At 44.1% G+C, this 21,355-nt stretch overlaps 1 protein-coding gene across 1 annotated transcript in view; it reads left to right on the top strand.

Moving 5' to 3' along the window:
- The window catches only part of Iqgap2 (IQ motif containing GTPase activating protein 2), a 282,578-nt gene that overhangs the window by 159,921 nt on the left and 101,302 nt on the right, over positions 1-21,355 (top strand). Inside the window, exons 6-11 of the mRNA XM_051172543.1 lie at positions 2,647-2,714; positions 3,625-3,738; positions 4,960-5,138; positions 7,211-7,298; positions 12,330-12,493; positions 16,659-16,819. Of these exons, the coding sequence (XP_051028500.1) occupies positions 2,647-2,714; positions 3,625-3,738; positions 4,960-5,138; positions 7,211-7,298; positions 12,330-12,493; positions 16,659-16,819 (774 nt within the window). The remainder of the gene's footprint in view (positions 1-2,646; positions 2,715-3,624; positions 3,739-4,959; positions 5,139-7,210; positions 7,299-12,329; positions 12,494-16,658; positions 16,820-21,355) is intronic.

Below are 21,355 nucleotides of genomic sequence, written 5' to 3'. Positions count from 1 at the left end.
TACATATAGAGAGACACATGTACACAGATGTATATCTACATATAGAGAGACATATGTACACATATGTACACAGATGTATATCTACATATAGAGAGACATATGTACACAGATGTATGTCTACATATAGAGAGACATATGTACACATATGTACACAGATGTGCACAGATGTGCACAGATGTATGTCTACATATAGAGAGACATATGTGCACAGATGTGCACAGATGTATATCTACATATAGAGAGACATATGTGCACAGATGTACACAGATGTATATCTACATATAGAGAGACATATGTACACATTTGTACACAGATGTATATCTACATATAGAGAGACATATGTACACAGATGTATGTCTACATATAGAGAGACATATGTACACAGATGTATGTCTACATATAGAGAGACATATGTACACATATGTACACAGATGTGCACAGATGTATGTCTACATATAGAGAGACATATGTGCACAGATGTACACAGATGTATGTCGTCTACATATAGAGAGACATATGTGCACAGATGTACACAGATGTATGTCTACATATAGAGAGACATATGTGCACAGATGTACACAGATGTATGTCGTCTACATATAGAGAGACATATGTGCACAGATGTACACAGATGTATGTCTACATATAGAGAGACATATGTACACAGATGTATGTCTACATATAGAGAGACATATGTACACATATGTACACAGATGTGCACAGCTGTATGTCTACATATAGAGACATATGTGCACAGATGTACACAGATGTATATCTACATATAGAGAGACATATGTGCACAGATGTACACAGATGTATATCTACATATAGAGAGACATATGTGCACAGATGTACACAGATGTATGTCTACATATAGAGAGACAGATGTACACAGATGTACACAGATGTATGTCGTCTACATACAGAGAGACATACACATGAAGCCTCATACATATGCATACACATTGTGACCATCTAATTGTTTAGCATTGCTTAGCATTTCTAGCATAGTCTAGAAAAATATGTAAGTTTGTAGTATATATAATTACAAAAACAACGTCAAAAGGAAGTTTATGAAAATATTTCATTTTTAACTCTTGAATGATAATTCCCTTGGCTCTCTCCTTTCTTTCTTTCTTTCTTTCTTTCTTTCTTTCTTTCTTTCTTCTGTCCATCCATACCTCTCCTCCCCCTCTTTCTTTCTTTTTTCCATGGTGGGGTCTCACTCTGTCTCAAGTCATATACCTCTTGCTCTCGGTCCTTGTTCGGCTGGTGCCGTAGGTGCAGCTAACTGTGCCCATCTAGGTGGGTGGTGGTTTCCTTTGTAACATTTTCAACCATCTTTTAGCTGCTGACATACATTAATATAGGTGATCGCTTTGCGGAAGTCACAATCAAAGACACCAGTTCTGGTGCAAACTGCTTGTGTTGACCAATATGCAAGATTTTTGTATTGCCTTTGAGAAAACTTCGTCTTGAATTTCTTTATTTGAAATCTAATGTATTTTATAAACTGCTGAGATCTGTCTAAAACCAACGTTGGGAGTATTCATATATAAAATGTTCAAGTCGCCAAAACCACTCTCAGATCATTTCCCCATGTACATTATTATGTAATTTTTTTTTTAAACTTCTAACTAAGGTTTCATAGATTTTTTTTAAACCTACTAATGAGTAAGAAAGTGAAACCAGGCTTTCTTTTAAATGATTCTGTGAATTAACCTTGGGGTTGGAAAGGTCGGGAGAAATGTCCAACAGAACCAGGCTGTGACTAGAATTGAGTAGAAGAATCACATAATGAAATCTCTTTGATAGAATTTCAATGTCAGCTCTATAGACAGTTTGTCAGGTTATGGGTGGTTTAGCAGGTGGCATCATTAACTGCCTAAAGGATTTATCCTTAAACATTTATGATGTAGCCTCTGCCTTCTGCTTAGTATTGTGTGCACACCATAATTGGCTTTTTAATAGCATACCAACCATGATCATTTTATTGGTCTGCTGGTTCAGAAATATGAAACAAATATATAGATGAATATCAAAAAATTCCAAGTTAAACTGTTCTTTCACCCAAATGAGAATCAATTAAGGAATATCTATAGAAATTGTGTCTACTGTCTGCTGTTTCATATTAGCTGTCTTTTTATTATTTTAATTTTACCTTTTATTTTAATTTTGTGTGTGTGACTGTTCTGTCTCCATATACCTATGGACCACATGCATGCAATGCTCTGGAGACCAGAAAGTCATCATATCCCTTGGAACTGGATGGTTCTGAACTGCCAAGTGGGTGCTGGGAATCGAGCCTGTCTTCTAGAAGAGCAGCCAGTGCCCTTACCCACTGAGCCATCTCTCCAGCCCACTAGCTGTATTTTTCTTCCTCTTATACATGGATGGTGGAAGGGTGTTGATCCTAGGGAAAGACACACACACAAACACACACCCATGCTGCAGAACACCAGGATTTGGGGTACTGACTGGAGTTAGCACTGCCTTGCCCACCTGGGGCTGTGGTACCTTGTGAGACACTTTAGGCTACGAGATCTCTCTTAGACTCTTCTCAGTTGAAAACATTCTTTGCTTGTATGTACACTGTAGGACTTGGGGGAATAAAGGTTCTGATGGCTTCATGTTTTTTTCTTTCAGTTTGTATCTGTTTAAACTGGGGATTGCGCCCCAGATCCAGGATTTGCTGGGAAAAGTGGATTTCACAGGTACTCCTTTTTTTCCTCTTTGTCTTCATGTCCTCTGCAATCCAGTGATAAGAAAACACTTAAGTGCCGCCTTCTTCTTCCCTTTGGCATCACTTGTTCCTTCCTTCCTCTAGACCAGCGGCTCTTGACCTTCCTGATGCTGCGTCCCTTTAATATAGTTCCTCATGTGGTGGTGACCCCGACCATGAAATTGTTTTCATTGCTACTTTATAACTGTAATTCTGCTACTGTCGTGAATCTTCATGTAACTATCTGGTAGGCAGAATATCTGATATGTGACCACTGTGAAAGAGTTGTTTGACTTCTAATGAGGCTGCAACCCACAGGTTGAGAACCACTGCTCTAAACCAACAAGGGAAAACCTGCCATCTTGGATTCCCGAGACTGAGATAAAATGCCCTGACAAGGGTAACTCAAGGGTTTGTTTTAGCTCATAGTAAGCTAACAGTAAGCTCACAGACAGGTTCAGTCAGTCATGGTGGTGACATCAGGGCATCAGGAGAGAGAAGCAGCTGGTCGTATGATTGCCACAGTCAGAAAGAGGGCAGGGAAGACATGCTTCTGCCCAGTTCTCTTTCTCCACTCATAGGATTTAGCATCCCTGTCAGAAGAGTACCACACACGGTGAGCAGATCTTTCCACCTCAGCTAAGGTCATCAGTAGCATTTTTCACAGGCAGATCCCATCCCCCAGGTGACTCCAGAGTCTACCAAACTGACAATGAACGATAATCCCCACACTGGCCTATCTTGCTCGTGCCTACCCAGATCCCCTCCTCCAGGCTTGTGACATGAAAGACTCAAACAGACTATTTGGAAATGGCTCCACCTTCCTGAGAAGGAGAGTCTCCCCTTCCTGCCTTCACCGCCGGGGCCCTTCCTTTGATTTTTGTTTTTTGTTGTTGTTTCAGAGGAGGAAATCAGTAACATGAGGAAAGAACTGGAGAAGTACGGGATACAGATGCCGGCTTTCAGTAAGATTGGCGGCATTCTGGCCAACGAACTGTCCGTGGATGAAGCCGCATGTAAGTGGGCCTCCTAGCTGTGCTTGTCATTGGCCTGCAACTTACACATGCGCATTTGCTGATTTTTTTAGTGCCAAAAAACAGGATACTTCAGAGATACTTTAAGAACTATGAAGGTTTTGCTTCTTTCGGGATTTTTGTTGTTGTTGTTGTGGTGGTGGTGGTTGGCGCTGATGGTTCTAGATTCCTCACCCCCAAAAGACTAACTGCAACCAAATGTATATAGATAACTTAGTGATTTTATGGTCTTCTTAACACAATCTGCCAAGAACTGGATCACTTCCCTTCTCTTCTCGTCACCTCCGAGTTCAGAACACCCACGTGTCTTAATAGGCAGCAAGTATCCTCTTAGATCTGCAGGTGGGCAGCACGGGCCGCTTTTCTTTCAAAAAGTCTGGCAAGTTTCAGAAATGCTCACTGTGTTTGCAGGAGTACTGTCAACACCAGGAACCCTGACATTTTTGTTCTTAGTATTATAATTAGTTACCCAAGGGCATTTGAACATAGCCGAATAAATCGACTTTGGGTTTTAAACTTGCATTTTGTGTGACGTGAATGTAGAGATTTCATAAATACTTTTGCTCTGAAAAACATCTCTCTACTTGCTGGGTCAGGGTGTGTACTGCTGTGACTCTTGCAATGTGGCAAGCTAAATTGCAGATAGCTCTTAAAAACCCGCTTGTTTAAGGCTATGTTGCCCTGAGCAGGAAGCGAGGGCTCACCCTGTGCCCTAGTGGATGGCATAGTACCTGTGTCATCTGAGTGCCTGGATAAATAGATAAGGACTACTTCACAGATGCTGGGATCAAGGACAGGGACAGGCAAGCTTGCAGAGAGATTATCAGGTGTCACACGGTTTTCCCAAGGTCTCTTTTTTGCTGTGTTGTGTGTGTGTGTGCAGGTGTATAAGCCAGTTGCTCCTCAGAAGCTGTCCACATTGTTGTTAGAGACAGGGGTCTTTTATTGGGACCTGAGGCTAGATAATTAGGTTAGGCTAGCTGGGCCAGTGTACCCCCAGAGATATACTTTGGCCACCTCCCCAGTGTTGGGATTATAAGCATGTGCCACCATGTTTGGCTTCTTTCATAGTGGTGAGTTATCTCCCCACACACTTAACTTACTGGAAGCTAAGTAAGACAGTGAAATTGCTTGAGTTCGTGGGTATCAATGTTGTCAGTGTCTTTTGCTGATTAAAAAGTCTCTTCTCTCTTTACTTTTCAGTGCATGCTGCAGTCATAGCCATTAACGAGGCTATTGAAAAAGGAGTAGCCGAACAGACCATTATAACACTAAGGAACCCAAACGCGGTTTTAACTTTCGTGGATGACAACCTCTCCCGGGAGTACCAGAAAGAGCTGTGGGAAGCCAAAAAGAAGAAAGAGGAAAATGCAAAACTGAAGGTACTTATTAAAGTCTAGGCAACTCATGTACTAATGGGTATGAGCTACTGATGTGAAGAGCATTCGTTGACCGTGGTGATGTGTAATCAATGGCCTATGGCTTCCTTGATTTGGTGGGATTGAAGGGTTAAAAGACACTTAACTACATAACATAACTATATATTCTTTTATGAAAGACACTGAAGGGCTGGGCATCATGTTATAAGCTTACTGTTTAGCCTAGGAGGTATAGAAACTGGCAGCTTCAGATAAGTTTTGTTTGATGTCATCTTTAGTCTCCATGCCATTTATGAAAATTGTATATCTGTGAGCAGACATTAATAATTCAGTGAGGAAATGTTTAGAGAGGAAGTCTTCCTGTGCCTCTCCACATTTTCCCAACACTAAGCCCATCTTATTTGAAAATTACCCCCTTCTCCTGACGAGAAAGCCTATTGCTGGTCCTAATTCTGAACCTACCTACTTCTTGCATAGTCTTGGTTGACAACTTGGTCCACACTGAAACTTCTACTGAGTTATCAATTTTTCTCTCATTGAGCTCTGAGATCATCTACTTTACTTGATGACTTTTGCTTGCCTGGTAGCTTTCAGCATCTCAGTGACCCACCTACCCCAAAAGGCTCCTTTCCCCTGACCCATGTAAGTCTTACCTCCAACAGTTCTCAGCACTGAGCCCCTGGGGCCTCTTCCTTCTCCTTCCTCTGTTGGAATCCTTCCCAGTCTCACATTGATCTGTCTCTCTTCTCCCTCCATTGAGTCATCCGCTTGTAGAAGAAATCAGCTAATAGCTCTAAGCAAGCCTGCCCTGTGTGTCCTCTCCACTGCTGCACAATTCTTGTCTAGATTTCTTCATGTCCCCTCTTTCTTGCTCCTACCTGCGTTCTGCTGCCTTTTCCTGCCAACTTGAATTCATTGTTTGCCTCTGAGTCTCACACACTGGCCTCCAGGGTTTTCACAGGGCTCTCTTATGTAGCACCTTCCTCCTGCGTCTCCCCACTTTCCCATCATCCTCTAACCTAACCCCTCTCGGCATGTGAGGTGGCAGAATTTGTGTTTAACTCCGATCTGGTATCACCTCACCAAAAGCCTGTCCTGATTCCCTTTTTCCTACTTAAATTAAGTGCAGGGCCAGGTGTGATGGTGCACACCTTTACTTCAGAACCTAGAAGGCCGAGGCAGGCTGCTCTCCATGAATTCAAAACCAGTCTGGTCTACAAACTGAATTCCAGACCAGACAGGGCTACAGAGTGAGGCCCAGTCTCCAAATGAAACCAAGTAGAAGGAAACAAAGTAACTAACTTCGGTACAGGTGTTGAGCTTGGTCTTTGAGATGCTCTACAATGCGCAGGGCATCTTTTATCTAAAGAAAAACAAACAGGCTAAGCTTTGTGACTGTATTTATTACCAAGCCCTGCTGCCCACAGCCCATGGCTTGTCCTGGACTTTACCCCTTCTCTGGTCCTCCTCCAGGCTTATGCTCAGCTGTTACCATGGTTTAAACTTTTCTTTCCAAATGAGTTTGGCTGCTTTCCTTTAGTAGACCGTAATCTCTTCTAGGCATATTCATCCTTGGTGGCTTTTAGTTTATTGGATGGACTCGAATGAAATTTCCAGCATCTTACTGTTTTGCCTCTCTAAACATGGCCATAGCGAATGATCCCTTCTAGTGTCTTCATATTAGAAACACTTAGCCTCGCTATGCATGGTGGCACACCTGTAATCCCAGCACTCTGGGAGACAGAGGCAGGAGGATCTCTGTCAATTCCAGGCCAGCTGGTCTACAAAGCAGGTCCAGGACAGCCAAGGCTATGCAGAGAAACTCTGTATCAAAAAATAAACAGAGAAGAAAGAAAGACAAAGAAACACTTTAGCCTTGTTCACAGAGCAGCAAGGCCTGCTGTTGGTCTCCATCCTTCTTGCTGGTTGTACCTCCCCCCCTAGAGCCCCCGCTCTGAGCAGGTATCCATGTCGATGGCAAGTGAAAAGGAGCAAGCTCCCTTTATCACTTGAGTTTTGTGCTTTGTAAAACATCGAACTGAAGCTCGGGGATCAGTGAAGATTTTGTTTTGCAGAACAGCTGTATTTCAGAGGAAGAGAGAGATGCCTATGAGGAGCTGCTGACACAGGCAGAAATCCAGAGCAACATCAATGCGGTCAATAGTAAGTGACGGAGCGGGTGTCGGAAATTGATGCTTCTATAAGGCGTAGGCTTTCTTTGCCAGAATCTGCAAAACTCTCCACTCATAATTTGCAAAACTGCCTTACGCAGTGAGAAACCCCTTGTCATTGCGACACAATATCCGACAGTTTCTGGATGAGTCTTCTTCGCTGATACTGCTGCTGGTCCGCACACAACATGTCCAAGTGTCTAGAAACTGGCTCTGTCCTGCTTCCCCATTTCCCCACTGCTGTGGTGTGCATCATTTTGGATCTGTCCCGTGTAGGACTGACACTGTTATTTAGCAAAAGATTACAATTTAATGAAAATAGTGCTCTTGATTGTGATGGTGTCCCACTGAAATTTTCAAGATATGATATTACTGGCACTTCTGCTTTTATTCATTAGCAGGCTGTAGTTTATAGTTTTGTCATCTGTCCCCCTCCCCTTCATCTCTTGTGTGTGCGTTGTCTCTCCAGCTTATATAGTTCTACTGCACCTGGCAGGCAAAATGAAGTTACAGGAGTGCAAGTCTGGGTCTACGCTCCTGAGCCTATGTGGCGTTGCATAGTTGACTTCCTCGCCACACCCACAGTGACTGTGGTCTAATTTCCTTTCTGTTCTGTGATAAAACAGTTTGACCTAATGCAACTTAAGCAAGGAAAGGATTCATTTGACCCTGATAGGCCATCACCGAGGGGAGTCAAAACAGAAATCCAGCAGTGTGTCAGGGTTTCTATTGCTGCGATGGAACACCACAACCAAAAAGCAAGTTGAGGAGGCAAGGGTTTCTTTAACCTATACTTCCATATTATAGTTCATCACTGAAGTAAGTCAGGACAGGCACTCAAGCAGGACAGGAACCTGGAGGCAGGCGGTGACGCAGAGGTCATGGAGGGGTGCTGCTTACTGGCTTGTTCCCATGGTTTTCTCAGCCTGCTTTTTTATAGAACCCAAGACCACCAGCCTAGGGATAGAACCCCCCACAATGGGCTCTGTCCTCCCCCCTAAATCACTAATTAAGAAAATGCCTGACAGCTGGATCTTAGGGAGCCTTTTTTCTCAGCCAAGACTCCCTCTTTTCAGATAACTCTAGTTTGTGCGTCAAGATGACGTAAGACCAGCCAGCACAAGCAAGAACTAGGAGGAGAGCCATGGAGATGTTCTGCTTGCCAGCTCAGTTGCAGGCTTGTCCTAAGAAAGCTTAGCTGGCTTTCTCATACAGGACTACCTGCCCAAGGAAGGGTGCCACCTACAGTGTGGGCTGGGTCCTCCTATACCAAGAACAATCAAGACAGTCCCCTGTAGACATATTGACATGCTCACAGTCCAGTTGGATCTGGGCATCCCTCAATTGACTGTCCCTTCTCAGGTTACTCCAGGCTGTTTCAAATTGACACTTAAAGTTATCTAGAACAGACTGTTAAAGAAAACAAAAACAAACAAACAAACAAAAAACACAACAACAACAGAAAATGGAGGTAGTTAAAAATGAGCCATTGTGAATTTAGATCTATCAATCATTATTAGACTCTCCCTCCCTCTAGTAAAATTTATCTTTACTTCAACATCGGAAGAGGAAGTAAGGAATTCTATTTGATTTTCATTCTCCCTTGATTATATGCATAGCCTATATTTCCCCCAAACACACCACACCTGCAGGCTGGCTGAAGAGTCTGCCCCTAACTTGTTGGAGACACTAGTCCCATAGGGATCATGGAGGCCAATGCAGATTAATTCGCGTCAGTGTCTAGCAGAACATCTGAGCTCGAGAATTTAGCTCACACATTGAAACATGAGAGAGCTCACTGCTGGTGTGTTCGTGTTGATACCTTACAGTTTGGAGATGTGTTCATGTCGATACCTTACAGTTTGGGGGTGTGTTCGTGTCGATACCTTACAGTTTGGGGGTGTGTTCGTGTCGATACCTTACAGTTTGGGGTGGGGTTCATGTTCTTTTGCTACTGTGAAGCCTCAGACATGTGGGTGACGACTCATGAAGCCCAGTTTCAGAGTTTTCTTTCTGCTTTTTTGTGAAGGTTGAGATTTTCATTAACCCCGGGCAGAAATGAATTACAGGAAGAAATTAATATTGCCAGTGAGACATCTGAGCTCCATAAGCTTCCAGAGGAACTGGTCCTGTAGCCTTTGAAATACTTTTTAACTAGGACAGCCTTCTTTTTGTGTGTGTTTAATAAGATTCCCTATAAGTAAATACTTGATACCGAATGACCTGATTTCCTGACCACAGACTTAACTAAACTGGCTAGGTTTTCATTTCTGTTTTAAAATATCAGGCAGGCAGTGGGTGGTTTTGATGAAATGGGTGAGGGTGCTGTTGTGTTTGGTGGCTTGGGTCTTCTGAAATTTTCATCCCTTCTCCTGAAAAATGTGTAGTCCGGTGGAACCGAAAGTCTTGTAGTCAATGGCGTGACTGTGGGCTAGTTGTACACTTTAAAACCTGCAAGTAGAGTACAGGAACGACCTCATCCCAACCTTGAGGGTTGTCATCTTTATGCTGAGGCACTTATGCTCACAGTGGTCAACCAGTGGCATTGGTAGTGGTGCGTGTGCCTGTGGCCCTCTCCTCAGAGACTTCAATTGTGTTTGGACTGCAGTCATTTCCGTCAGGGCTTGTCATATACCATACATAATGTGGTCTATTATGTCAACATCAGGAGTACAAATTTTGTTAAGTGCAGAATACAAGAAAGAAAATTTTGAGGTTTGGAAAAAATAAGATTTTTTTATAATTTAGACTTTATTTTATGTGTTTGTTTTTTCCTGTGTGTATGTGTATATACCACATGGCATGCCTGGTGTTCACAGAAGTCAGAAGAAGATAGTAGCTCCCCTAGAATTGGTGTTATGGGTAATTAGTTGTGAGCTTCCTAATGAATGCTGAAAACCAAACCTTGACCCTCTGAAAGAGCCCCAAAGGCTTCAAAGAATTGAGCCATCTCTCCAGCCCCAAGGGAAAATAGTTTGAAGAGCACTTTAAAGACATGACTTTTAGGGATATATTTATAAAATTATTTACTATCCAGACATACAAACCTGCGTATTAAAAGCTCTCAGAGGTGAAGAATAATCTGGCCAGTGTAACCTCGGGTAATCACAGATAGATGCAGCCTGGGGGCTTCAGAATGCTAACAAAACAGGACATATCACAATCGGCAGCCTTCCTTTTTTGAATTCTTTCCTTTGTCAAGTGAGCTCTAGGAATAAACAGAAATGTTTGGGCTCTGTGGATCCTTTATGCTAAGTGGACTTTTTTTTTTTTGTGCAGAGCAGAAGGAGGTGGTGACCTAACAGCTTCCATTAGTCTTGTTTCCTGCCATTAAGAGACATTTCTCAATAGAAAGTAGGGGGTGGGGGGCCTTGGGAGATAAATTGTTGTCCTGTCTAAGGGGGTTAGAATAATTTCAGCTACAGTCAGGCCATGCCATTGGGCAGATAGACTAATGCATGTCTGTTATTCCTGGTACCCATTGCCTTCCTCAGAAGGCAAATCTTGCAGGCTCTCTCTGGTTTTCTCTTGCCTGGGAACAGCTCATCTTTCAGTCCCCTTGTTGGGTCAGCAATTGAGCTTCCACATTCTGAAAACTCTACTGACTCCATTGTTCCAAGCACCCTTCCCTCGCCCACCCAAGCTCTCAGTAACCTGAATGTTACAACTGAGGGAGATGTTAGGCATTTAAGGTTGTTTCAGATAGTGGAGCAGCAAGGTACCAAATTCTGCTGTGGGCTTACCATGTGCGGATCCAGTGGAGGGGATACAGCATCAGGGCAAGGCTTGTTCCTGGTCTCTATGCACCTTCAAGATTTCCTTAGGCAGTGCTAAGCCACAGGGAACGGCAGAGAATAAACACACATACGGAACATACAGAATGTCCCCGACCCGCGGGTTCAGTTATTCGTGGAGTGGCGAGGAGGGTCGCGACCTGTGAATAAAGAATAGGCGAGAAAGAGGCACGAGCCCAGGAAAACGTTGCTTATCGAGGGCTGTTTATTGTAAGGGGGTATCCAAATTTAAAGTGAGCTTCTGAAAGGGCGGGGGTAGGAAGGAATGCAGTGGAAAGTTACAAAATCTTCTGGGCCAGGCCCAAGGGCAGCAGGTGTGGAGTGGGGCGATTATACAGAAGTCACGATACACCGAATGTTCTCTTTCTCAAAGTCAGGCTGGATCTTTGTGGTAGCCAGGCAGAATAATTATCTCAAGTATGCAGACAGCTGTGGCTTTCAGCCATCAGGGCCTCTCAGCCACTGGGGCAGGTCAGGCAAGGTCCTATGGCTCCTGACAACAGAACACTATGTTCCACCTTTACCTACAAAGGTGGGGAGTCCTCAAGACACAAGTACTTTGACGGCATCATCGGTGAGGTGGGAAGAGAGGCCATTCCTGAAAGAAAAGGGTTGTTGTTGTTGTTGTTGTTGTTGTTGTTGTTGTTGGGGAGGGACAGGCAAAGAGATGGCCCAGTGGGTAAAGTACTTGCCACGCAAGTGTGAAATTAAAGACTTGAGTTCGAATCCTCAGAGCCCACGAATGAAAGCCGGATGCGGCAGCGCACATCTACAACCCCCACTGCTCCTGTAGGAAGAGGCAGAAAGACAGGCAAATCCCCAGAAGCCCCTGGGCCAGCTAGCTGGGAGTGAGTGGCCCTGTCTCGTGTGCGGTGGGGAAGTGCAGACTGACATGTGAGGTTGTCCTCTGAGTCCCTCATTGTGCCCGTACACTGGCACACACACACATGCATCATACACACACAAAAGAAAAGCTTTTGTGGGGACATCGCACTAGCAAGGATCCCAAACCCAAGACCCATCGGTACTGCAGTTCTCTTTGGAACTAGCCTCGGCCGTTTGACTCAAGTTAGTGAACTGATTTCACAAAGCTCCGCCTGCAGCTTCTCAGACTCTGTGGAAAGTGACTGCTTCCACTGGGACCTTGGGAAGGAGAGCTGGCTGGCTCGGGTGGGTGGGCCAGCAGAGGGACAGATTCATTCTCACTCGGTATGCAACCTTACCCCCAGGGATGGCTGCCGTGGACCACATCAATGCTGTCCTCCGGGAAGGTGACCCTGAGAACACACTGCTTGCGCTGAAGAAACCGGAAGCCCAGCTGCCAGCCGTTTATCCCTTCGCTGCTGCCATGTACCAGAACGAACTCCGCAATCTCCAGAAACAGAACAACTCGGTGAGGCACAGCTGTGAACACGTGTATACCGAGTCCCATCAAGAAGGAAGGCTGTGGGGAGAAGGGGAAGTCAGGGGAAAGGGAATTGTAGCTTCTGGGAAAGCCTCTGGCATCCAAGGAAAGTGCAGTTGTAGTCACATATTCACACACATACCCATACAAAGATACAACACGCACATACGTAATTAAGAATAAATAGAATGTTGGATTGTTTTAACTATTGAGATATGCTTTAAATCAGCATTTCTAGAAATCTGCAACCAAGAACACTAGTGGCGTAGCTTTGGTTTTTTTTGTTTTTTGTTTTTTGTTTTTTGTTTTTTTTTGTAAATGCATGATCCTTAATATGCTAAAAGTATTAAACAGTAATTTTCATATGTTATATAATAGTCTGTGAGTACAGAGAAGGGCTAAGTGAAAAGTACTAGAAGTGAGCCCAAGAATTTCACATAGAGATTTACAGATACGAGGGGTTATTTAATATGGAGTCCTTTGAAGGATTTACCGGATGATCAGGAAGTGTTGATTCACAGCACATCTCTCTCAGAATAATTTCCCCTAGGTTAGATGTTTGCCTGGCTTGCACGAAGCCATGTTCAGTCCCCACCATTGCCCCCTGAAAAATAAAAATAAATTAAAATTTAAATATAGAGGTAATTTTTAAAACTCAAAGTTCTGGACTGGAGAGACGGCTTGGCAGTTGAGAACACAGGCTGCTCTTCCAGAGAACCCTGTTTAATTCCCAGCACCCGCATGGTGGCTCACAGCCATCTGTAACTCCAGCCCAGGGCAGCTGACTCACTCTTCTGGCCTCCTCTGGCACCAGGCATGCCTGTGGTGCACAAACATACATGCAAGCCAAACACCCAAACACATAAGATAAAGAAGTAAAATTTCAGCTGAGCAGTGGTGGTGCATGCCTTTAATCCCAGCACTCAGGAGGCAGAGGCAGGCAGATCGCTATGAGTTCAAGGCCAGCCTGGTCTACAAAGCAAGTCCGGGACAGCCAAGGCTACACAGAGAAACCCTGTCTCAAAAAACCAAAAAAATAAATAAATAAATAAAAGAAGAAGAAGTAAAATTTCTAATCCTTTTGTGATGGTGGTAGTGGTGGTTTTGAGGCAGGGTCTCACCATGTCATCTTGACTGGCCCTGGAACTAACTAGTAGACTAAGTTGGCCTTGAACTTGCAAAAATCTTCCTGCTTCTGCTACCCAGGTACTTAGTAAAGGAGTCTCCCATTGGGCCCAGATTTAATAAACATTTTTTAATTAACGTTTTAATGAAATATAGAAAAATATTACATGGATCGTAAATATCAGAACCAGAGCCAGGTGATGGCAGCACACACCTTTAATCCCAGTACTTAGGAGCAGAGGCAGGTGGATCTCTGTGTGTTCGAGGCCAGCCTGGTTTATAGAGTGAGTTACAAAGACAGCCAGAGCTACAGAGAAACCCTGTCTTGAAGTGCTTCTCTCTCTCTCTCTCTCTCTCTCTCTCTCTCTCTGTGTGTGTGTGTGTGTGTGTGTGTGTGTGTGTGTGTGTGTGTGTGTGTGTAAAATTAGATTAGCAGTTACTCAAAGACTTGCCTGGGGGGTAGGTATAAATAGGGAGCAGCTGGCACTTGATTTGGGGGAAGCTGGTATTTGAAATTGTACAGCCTTCACAGAGACCAACGTGTCTCAAAGGCTCATGAGCCTGCCACTGCCATTATAGAGACTGAGCCTGACGAATGTGCAACAGGAAGCTTAGCCACAGAGGCGTTTCTAACTGCATGCTGAGAGATATCAATAGAAGATTACTTAATTTGTGGCGTTTGCCCTGTGCTAGGAATACTGTGCAAGCAGCAAAAGGAGCAGTAGACAGAATAAGAAGGCCCTGTGAGATGCTGTGTGGGTACCTTGCCACTGAGCCGGAACACCTAAGTTTGATCTCTGGGTCCCACACGGTGAAAGGAGAAAACTGGCTCTTACAAGTTGACATCTGCATACGTGCACATGTAGGCACACACACATATGAATAAATACATGGAGATAAGTTAATTTGATGAACAGTGATCATAAGAAAAGATCCACGTTAATTGGAGCAAAACAAACCCCAGAGGCTGAGTTGTATTGGATTATGGTGTATAGCGTATGATTTTTTTTTTAATTAATGGCACCTCTATAAATTGGTGTGGATTAAAAACAAACGAATATAGCCTAAAAGGTTTGGGTTGTAAGACCCCCCCCCCTTTTTTTTTCCTGTTCCTTTTCTATACATTGGTATTTTGCCCAGATTTTTGAGAGATTGCATCCACTAAAACCAGGGTTACAGATACTTATAAGGAGCCGTGTGGACACTGGGAATCAAATTTGGGGTCTCTGGTTCTCTGCTAGAACAACCAATATTCATAACCACTGAGCCATCTCCCCAGCTGTGTAGGACCTTTTTTAAAAAGACCTAGTGTGTGTGGCTGTGTGTGCCTGCCCATGGAGGCCTAAGGGGTGAGGTAGCCTGGAGCTGGAGTCACAGACAGTTAAGAGCTTCCAAGAAGTTCTGAGAACTGAACTCAGGCCCTCTGGAAGAGCTGCAGGAGTGCTTAGCTGCCGAGCCGCCTCTCCAGTCCCTGGGTTATAGGATTTGTTGATTTATTCTTACTTATCAAGACCTCCCTCTCATTCATACACGTTTTCTGCGTAGAAGTATTCTGTTGTAAGAAAAAAACTTTTTTTTTTAACATTATACTTAGGACCTTTTTGTCCTCTCTCACTTCCCCTAGATTTGAAGCTCAGATACTCCAGGCACAGTCTAGCTCCACCGTGGATCAGAGCCATCCACGCAGCAGCCATGTCCTCTCTTGTCTTCCTTTTCCTTTTGTCACCCCCTATTTGATATTTGTGAGTAAGGCACTGGAAGAGGAAATAAATGCTTAAACAGTGATCCCATTGGGCTGCTGTGATATTGTAGTCAGTCTTACACCTTCTTCGTGTGGTAAATTTATAATTAATATGTGTCATTTAGATAAAATGTTCCCATTGGTCGCCACAGTTCCCTGTTTGCTATAGGAAAAAAAAATGGGGCTTTATCGTGCTGAAATCAGTTTGTCGTAAAATTTTCTGTGGCAATCCAGAAAGCTATAATATGCATGTTAATATGAGCATATTTTGCGTACATAATCTTCTAAATGCAAGGATGTATATCCACTTTTTGTTTCCTTTTGGTTTGGTTTGGTTTTTTTGTTTTTGGTTTTGGGTTTTGGTTTGGTTTGGTTTGGTTTGGTTTTTCGAGACAGGGTTTCTCTGTGTAGCCTTGGCTGTCCTGGACTCACATTGTAGACCAGGCTGGCCTCGAACTCACAGCGATCCACCTGCCTCTGCCTCCCGAGTGCTGGGATTAAAGGCGTGTACCACCACCACCCGGCGTATATCCACTTTTTAAAGTAACTCTTTTCCAGTCTCCTCCCTTCAATATAATAAAAGAACTATCCTTCTTTTTTAATTAATTAAAATAATATAAAATGGTCAAATGGAAGAAAGTACTGAAAGGAAAAAGTGCTCTGAATGCTAACACGTTTATAAGTAATCCAAATAGATCCATATGTATCTTCCTTGCTTTACAAAAAAAGAAACAAAGAAAAGAGAAAAAAAAAAGCTTTACCTTAAATATTACGTTAAATATCTAGACTTTATAGTACATCTCAAAGTTTCTACCCAACTTATAAAATCAAATTTAGCCTTTTGGGGTTAGAATCAACTTTCTTGGCTTAAAGATCATATTAGCTTTTCTAGGCTTATGACATTTAGATAAAGCTTTTCTTTCCTGGGCCCAGTTTCCAGTCATTAACTGTGCTTGAGCTCCTACCTGGACCTCTCAGCCAGTTTTGTCTAACCTGTCGCTTAATTACCAGGTTAGATAGAGCCTGGTAGGCAGCCAGCTCCGTTGGGAACAGAGACCAGCCATGGGATATAGACATTTGTGACATTGTAACTGTAGGGTATACATGACAACAGCCCCCAAAACAGTAATCTAAGGGAACCTAGGAGCCATTTACCTGGCTTTCCTGAAAGCCAGTGAAGAGCAGGTGAGCACGCTCACTGTCGTACACCTCCCGTGTCCAAAGCACGTATGTACAGTGCAGAGTGTGATCCCGGGAGCTCACTCTGTCGTGTGTTTGCACCAACAGAGCTACTTGGCCCATGAGGAGCTCCTGATTGCTGTGGAGATGTTGTCTGCTGTTGCTTTGCTAAACCAGGCCTTGGACGGCAGCGACCTTGTGTCTGTGCAGAACCAACTCAGGAGCCCCACCATAGGGTTCAACAATCTGGACGGGGCATGCGTGGACCGGTAAGGAGTGCTTTCCAGACCTTTCTTAGTGGTGGGAGCATGGCGGGGGGGGGGGGGTGGTTATTTGGCAGATCCCCCAAGTTAGGGACTCACTTAGCGGAAAAGCCCACATACTCTGATAGCATTTTCTCAAGGGCTGGTCTGCTCTGCCGTAAGAGGCCTTCTTTGTAGGCCTTCTTTGCTGGGGACAAAATTATCATTTTGTATTAATGGCAGACTCTATCCTAAGCAAAGACTGCTTACTAGGAGCTGTTGAAATTAATACCTTCTTCCAGGCTTTTTAAAGGAGAGTTAGAAGTAGCTCTCCATCCACTGATATGGAAGCTTCTGGCGCTATGAATCTGAAGTGGGGCCCAAACTCCCTCCTCTGATTGTTGAACCAAAAGAGCCCTGTGGACCCGGTGGGTCAGTTGGAGATTTTTTGTTTTCACTGCCAAGTCATGCGTAGCACTGCAGTGGATCTAGAATGAGAACTAAGTGCTGGAATTAAAAGCTAAATCAGAGATTTTTTTCTTTTCTTTTCTTTTTTGCTGCTGGGTGCTGAACCCAGGCCTCACACATACAGAACGCTCAACCCCCAAACTAGAAATCAGATAGGACAAAGACAAAGAAATGAGTGAATCCTGAACTGCCGTGACCACCAGGGGGCGATGTCTACCCAGACCTTGACAAAAGTTTAACCGATGATTGGCTAATTCTGCACTGAGCACAGTTGCAAAGAAACAGAACGAAAGAGGGTCCTTAGATTTGGGTAAATGATGTTGGGTCACTTGCCTATGTACAGAATGACCAAAAAGAAGTGGAAGACGGGTAGAGTTGCCGCCTTAGTTTTCCTGAAGATACACGCCTTCCTCTTCTATTTGAATTAAAGCACCTGTTTTCACACACTCCCTAGAGCTTATTTCCTGGGAAATTTACTCCGCCCTGTGCTGCCCCTGTTAATGGCATCATATTCTGCTTCAAGCTTAGAAATGTCACGTCTGATCTCAAGTTTTCTTCTGCCCTTGGCCAGATCCCTCATGCTGTGAAGTACACACTCGTATCTCCGTCCACTGAGCCCAGCTGATCTCTGTACACAGCTCTCGGCAAAGTGCTTCCTCTCCGGGGCCACCTAGCCGTTGCATCTCTCCCCCTCTCTCTCTCTCTCTCTCTCTCTCTCTCTCTCTCTCTCTCTCTCTCCCTCCCTCCCTCCCTCCCTCCCTCTCTCTCTCCCTCTCTGCAATAAGATCCACAGTTAATTTCCCACGTCTTTCCTCTCCTCGTCCAGTCAGCAGTAATTCTGCTCTAACCAAACTCTGAGCCCTGTTGACAGTGAAGGTTAAAGTCTAACGGTGACTCTTGGCAAAGTCGCTGCCCTCTAACTGATGTTACCTCTCCTTCCACTCCAGTTATCCATTCAGTTGATCCATCTCCCCCCACCCCCCCCCCCCCACAAATACCACTTAAGGAAACGGGCTCGCTCCGTTGTAGAGCCACGTGGCCTGCACGAGCCAAGTCCATGCTGTAATAATAACTTAAAAAGAGGTTAGCCTGGCATAGAGCCACATGCCTGTGATTCCAACATTAGGACACGAAATATATATATATAAAGTCTGAGGCCAGCCTGAGCTTACGTGAGGTTCTGTTTCAACATGAAAACAGAACAACAAAGAACAGACTTATTTTGGTACGTAGAGTTGAGTGGCATGGTTTTGCACTTCCATGGGCACTGGGTACTTCAGCTAGGCTGGCTCCAGCCACACTGGACCTGCAGGCCTCTCTGTCTCTGGACATGCTCTCTCCATCCAGAAGTTGGCACCTTCACAGAACGCAGTATAAGCACACTGTCTACTGGAGAGGATGCTCTTGCTATTTAGTGTAAGCTTCTCACCTCAGCCAGCTTGCCTCTTCTGGGAGCTAGAGAAGCCAAAATGATCTGCTTGGCCTCTAACCCCATCTTTTCTTCTTCACCTGGAAAAGCAAAAATAAACATAAAGCAACAAAGCACCCCCCCCCCCCACACACACACACACATCCGCAGAACTATTCCGAGGACTCTGCTTTGGTCACTGCTTGGCCAGGGAAGGTCCCCTCCACTGTTCCTTTGACCCCTGCCAATCTGATCCTGGGGGCTACCTCTACTTTCCTGGCCTTTTGAAATGCTCTCCATTGAGACCTCTTTGAATCTCTGTCTTTTTCCCCCGGCTGAATGCTTGTGGAGGCAGAGGCTACCGCTTGCCGTTCCTAATTCCACTGTAGCAGCCGGCGCCTTCATCCTAAAGATTGGTTCTTGTTGGAGGGACCCGTGAAGTTCCATTGACTTCTTCCTAAACTCCTCCCTTTGGTTCACTGGACTGCTGTGCATTCCTCAGGAGATCATGGGCGTTGTCTGTGCCCACCCTTGAAGACTGCTACAGAGCCATCAGCTAGATTTTTATTAAGTCTACAAGAGGCCCAGAAAGACCCTGTGCTTTCTTAAACAATGGGCTCCGTCTGTGAGGAAAGCTCACCAGTACAAATTGCCATCTCTCCCCGCTGTTGGTGTCTCCGCGCTATTGTTGGTGTCTCCCCGCTGTTGGTGTCTCCGCGCTATTGTTGGTGTCTCCGCGCTACTTATTCTCTATTAGTAACATAATTTCTTTATGACTCTTGGTAAGGCAAAAATCTCAAGTATAATCTTTTTTTTTTTTTTTTTTTTTTTTTCCTCAAGTATAATCTTGAGGCAGCTTCAGGCCTACGTTTGGTTGGAGGCCATCATTTGTCATCACCTTTTCCTTTTCTGGAGAACTTTTTTTTCCCTTCAGCTACATTCCGTAGAAAACCCCTCAGTGTGCTCTTCAAGCATGAAGAACTTTGAGGGAATTTGTCACTCCCAGGGAGGCAGGATTGAGGCTCGTTGCGGTACTCTTTTTAGCATCCTCTGCTAGCATGTGTCACGAGCTACAGCCAAAAGCTTCAAGTGAATCAGGAACCTAAAGGATTATTCTTTTATTTTCCCTGGTTTAAAAAAAAAAAAAAGGAAAATAAAAAAGATAAAACACCACAAACTTCTTAAGTTTCTTTACTTTTGGCCATCTAGTTCACATTGGCTGTCTATTTTTCAATGGCAAAAGTGACTCTTTAAAAAAATCAAATTTTTTTATGGAAATACATCAAGATGGGTAAAATTTCCCTCATTAAAAAAAAAAAAAATGAGAATGATTGGCCAGAGTCAACAGGAAGTTGCGCCCAGTGAGCTGAGTCAGAGGTCAGAAATGAGGCCTCAGTGCCTGGCAGGCAGAGGACACAGAAGAAAAAGATTTTGAGCAAAAGATTTCCAAGGGGTCCTTGGAGAAATGGATAGCCGACAGGTGAACCTAGACTGTTCTAGTTCAATCCCTGCACTGTGTTGGCAAGAAAGCACACCATGAAGATCTAAGTTGCCCGGCAAAGCTTTGGAAGTGTGTTTTCATGGAACTTGAGCTTGTGGTGAGCACATGAGGTGTGGTGGCAGTGCTGCTAATCTCAGCTACACAGAAGCTTCTGGAAAGAGGGCTAAAAGTCCCAGGCCTACCTGGGCTTACAGACCACATTTGAAGCCAGACAAGGCAACCCTGTCTCAACATTAAGACAAAAGAGGTCTCGGGTTGTAACTCAGGGGTTGCGTTGCCCAGTATACTCAAGGATTCACGTTCAGTTCAAGCATTTTGAAAGGGAGAAAAACGGAAAGTCATTCCATATAGTTAAAGACTTCCTTCTGCTTGGATTAGGTATGAGACTGGGTTATGAGGAACTTCAATTAAATTGGACATTTCATAAGCATTAAAAAAAATACTTTTAAGGAAAAAAAAAAAAACACCGGAAATGTGGTGTCCGTCACTCTATAGGTAGTGGAGCCTGGGAGAATGGAGCCTAAACATGAGGCGGACTGAAGTCTCACGCACCAGGCAACTTTATTCAGAGCATCAGACAGTTTATACTCTGAGGGTTAAGAGAGGTCACCTGAGTAAAGTTCTCATGAGTTCAAGCATATATAATCACAAGGACAGGCTGCAGGTGGCAAAGCCGTGCTCTTCCATGGAGGCACATAAATAAATAAGAATAGCCAGCGTACTGAAGAATCTAAAACAAGCTCACTCCTGTCTGCTACACCTGGGAGGGGCACATTCCAAGAACAACTCTGGCCTTTTGAAGAAACCGAGGTCATAAGACCTCGGTGTTGGTTTCTTAAGAGTTTTTTCACAAAGCACTCGGAAGTCTCCTCACACAACTCCATTTTTGGACCGTGTTACAACAGTGGAGCTGGGGAGATGGCTTAGCATTAAGTTTACAAGTTCAGTTCTCAGCACCCACGTTAAGCAGCTCACAACTACCTAGTGTGCCAGTTCCAGGGGAATCCAATGCCTGTGGCCTTCCATGGGCACTGGCACATATCCGCACATGCATAATTTTAAAACAAAGTCAAATTTAAAGAAGAAAAGTATCAATGCTATAAAAGCTTAGTATTGCTTGAAAAGCTGGACAGGACCATTTTACTTGCCTGCCTACTCTTTGAGTAACCTTAGGACATTGTTACTG

The sequence above is a fragment of the Acomys russatus genome, chromosome 30 (assembly GCF_903995435.1).
Source record: "Acomys russatus chromosome 30, mAcoRus1.1, whole genome shotgun sequence".
Classification (NCBI taxonomy): Eukaryota; Metazoa; Chordata; class Mammalia; order Rodentia; family Muridae; genus Acomys; species Acomys russatus.
This window is presented reverse-complemented; position numbering and strand designations above follow the sequence as displayed.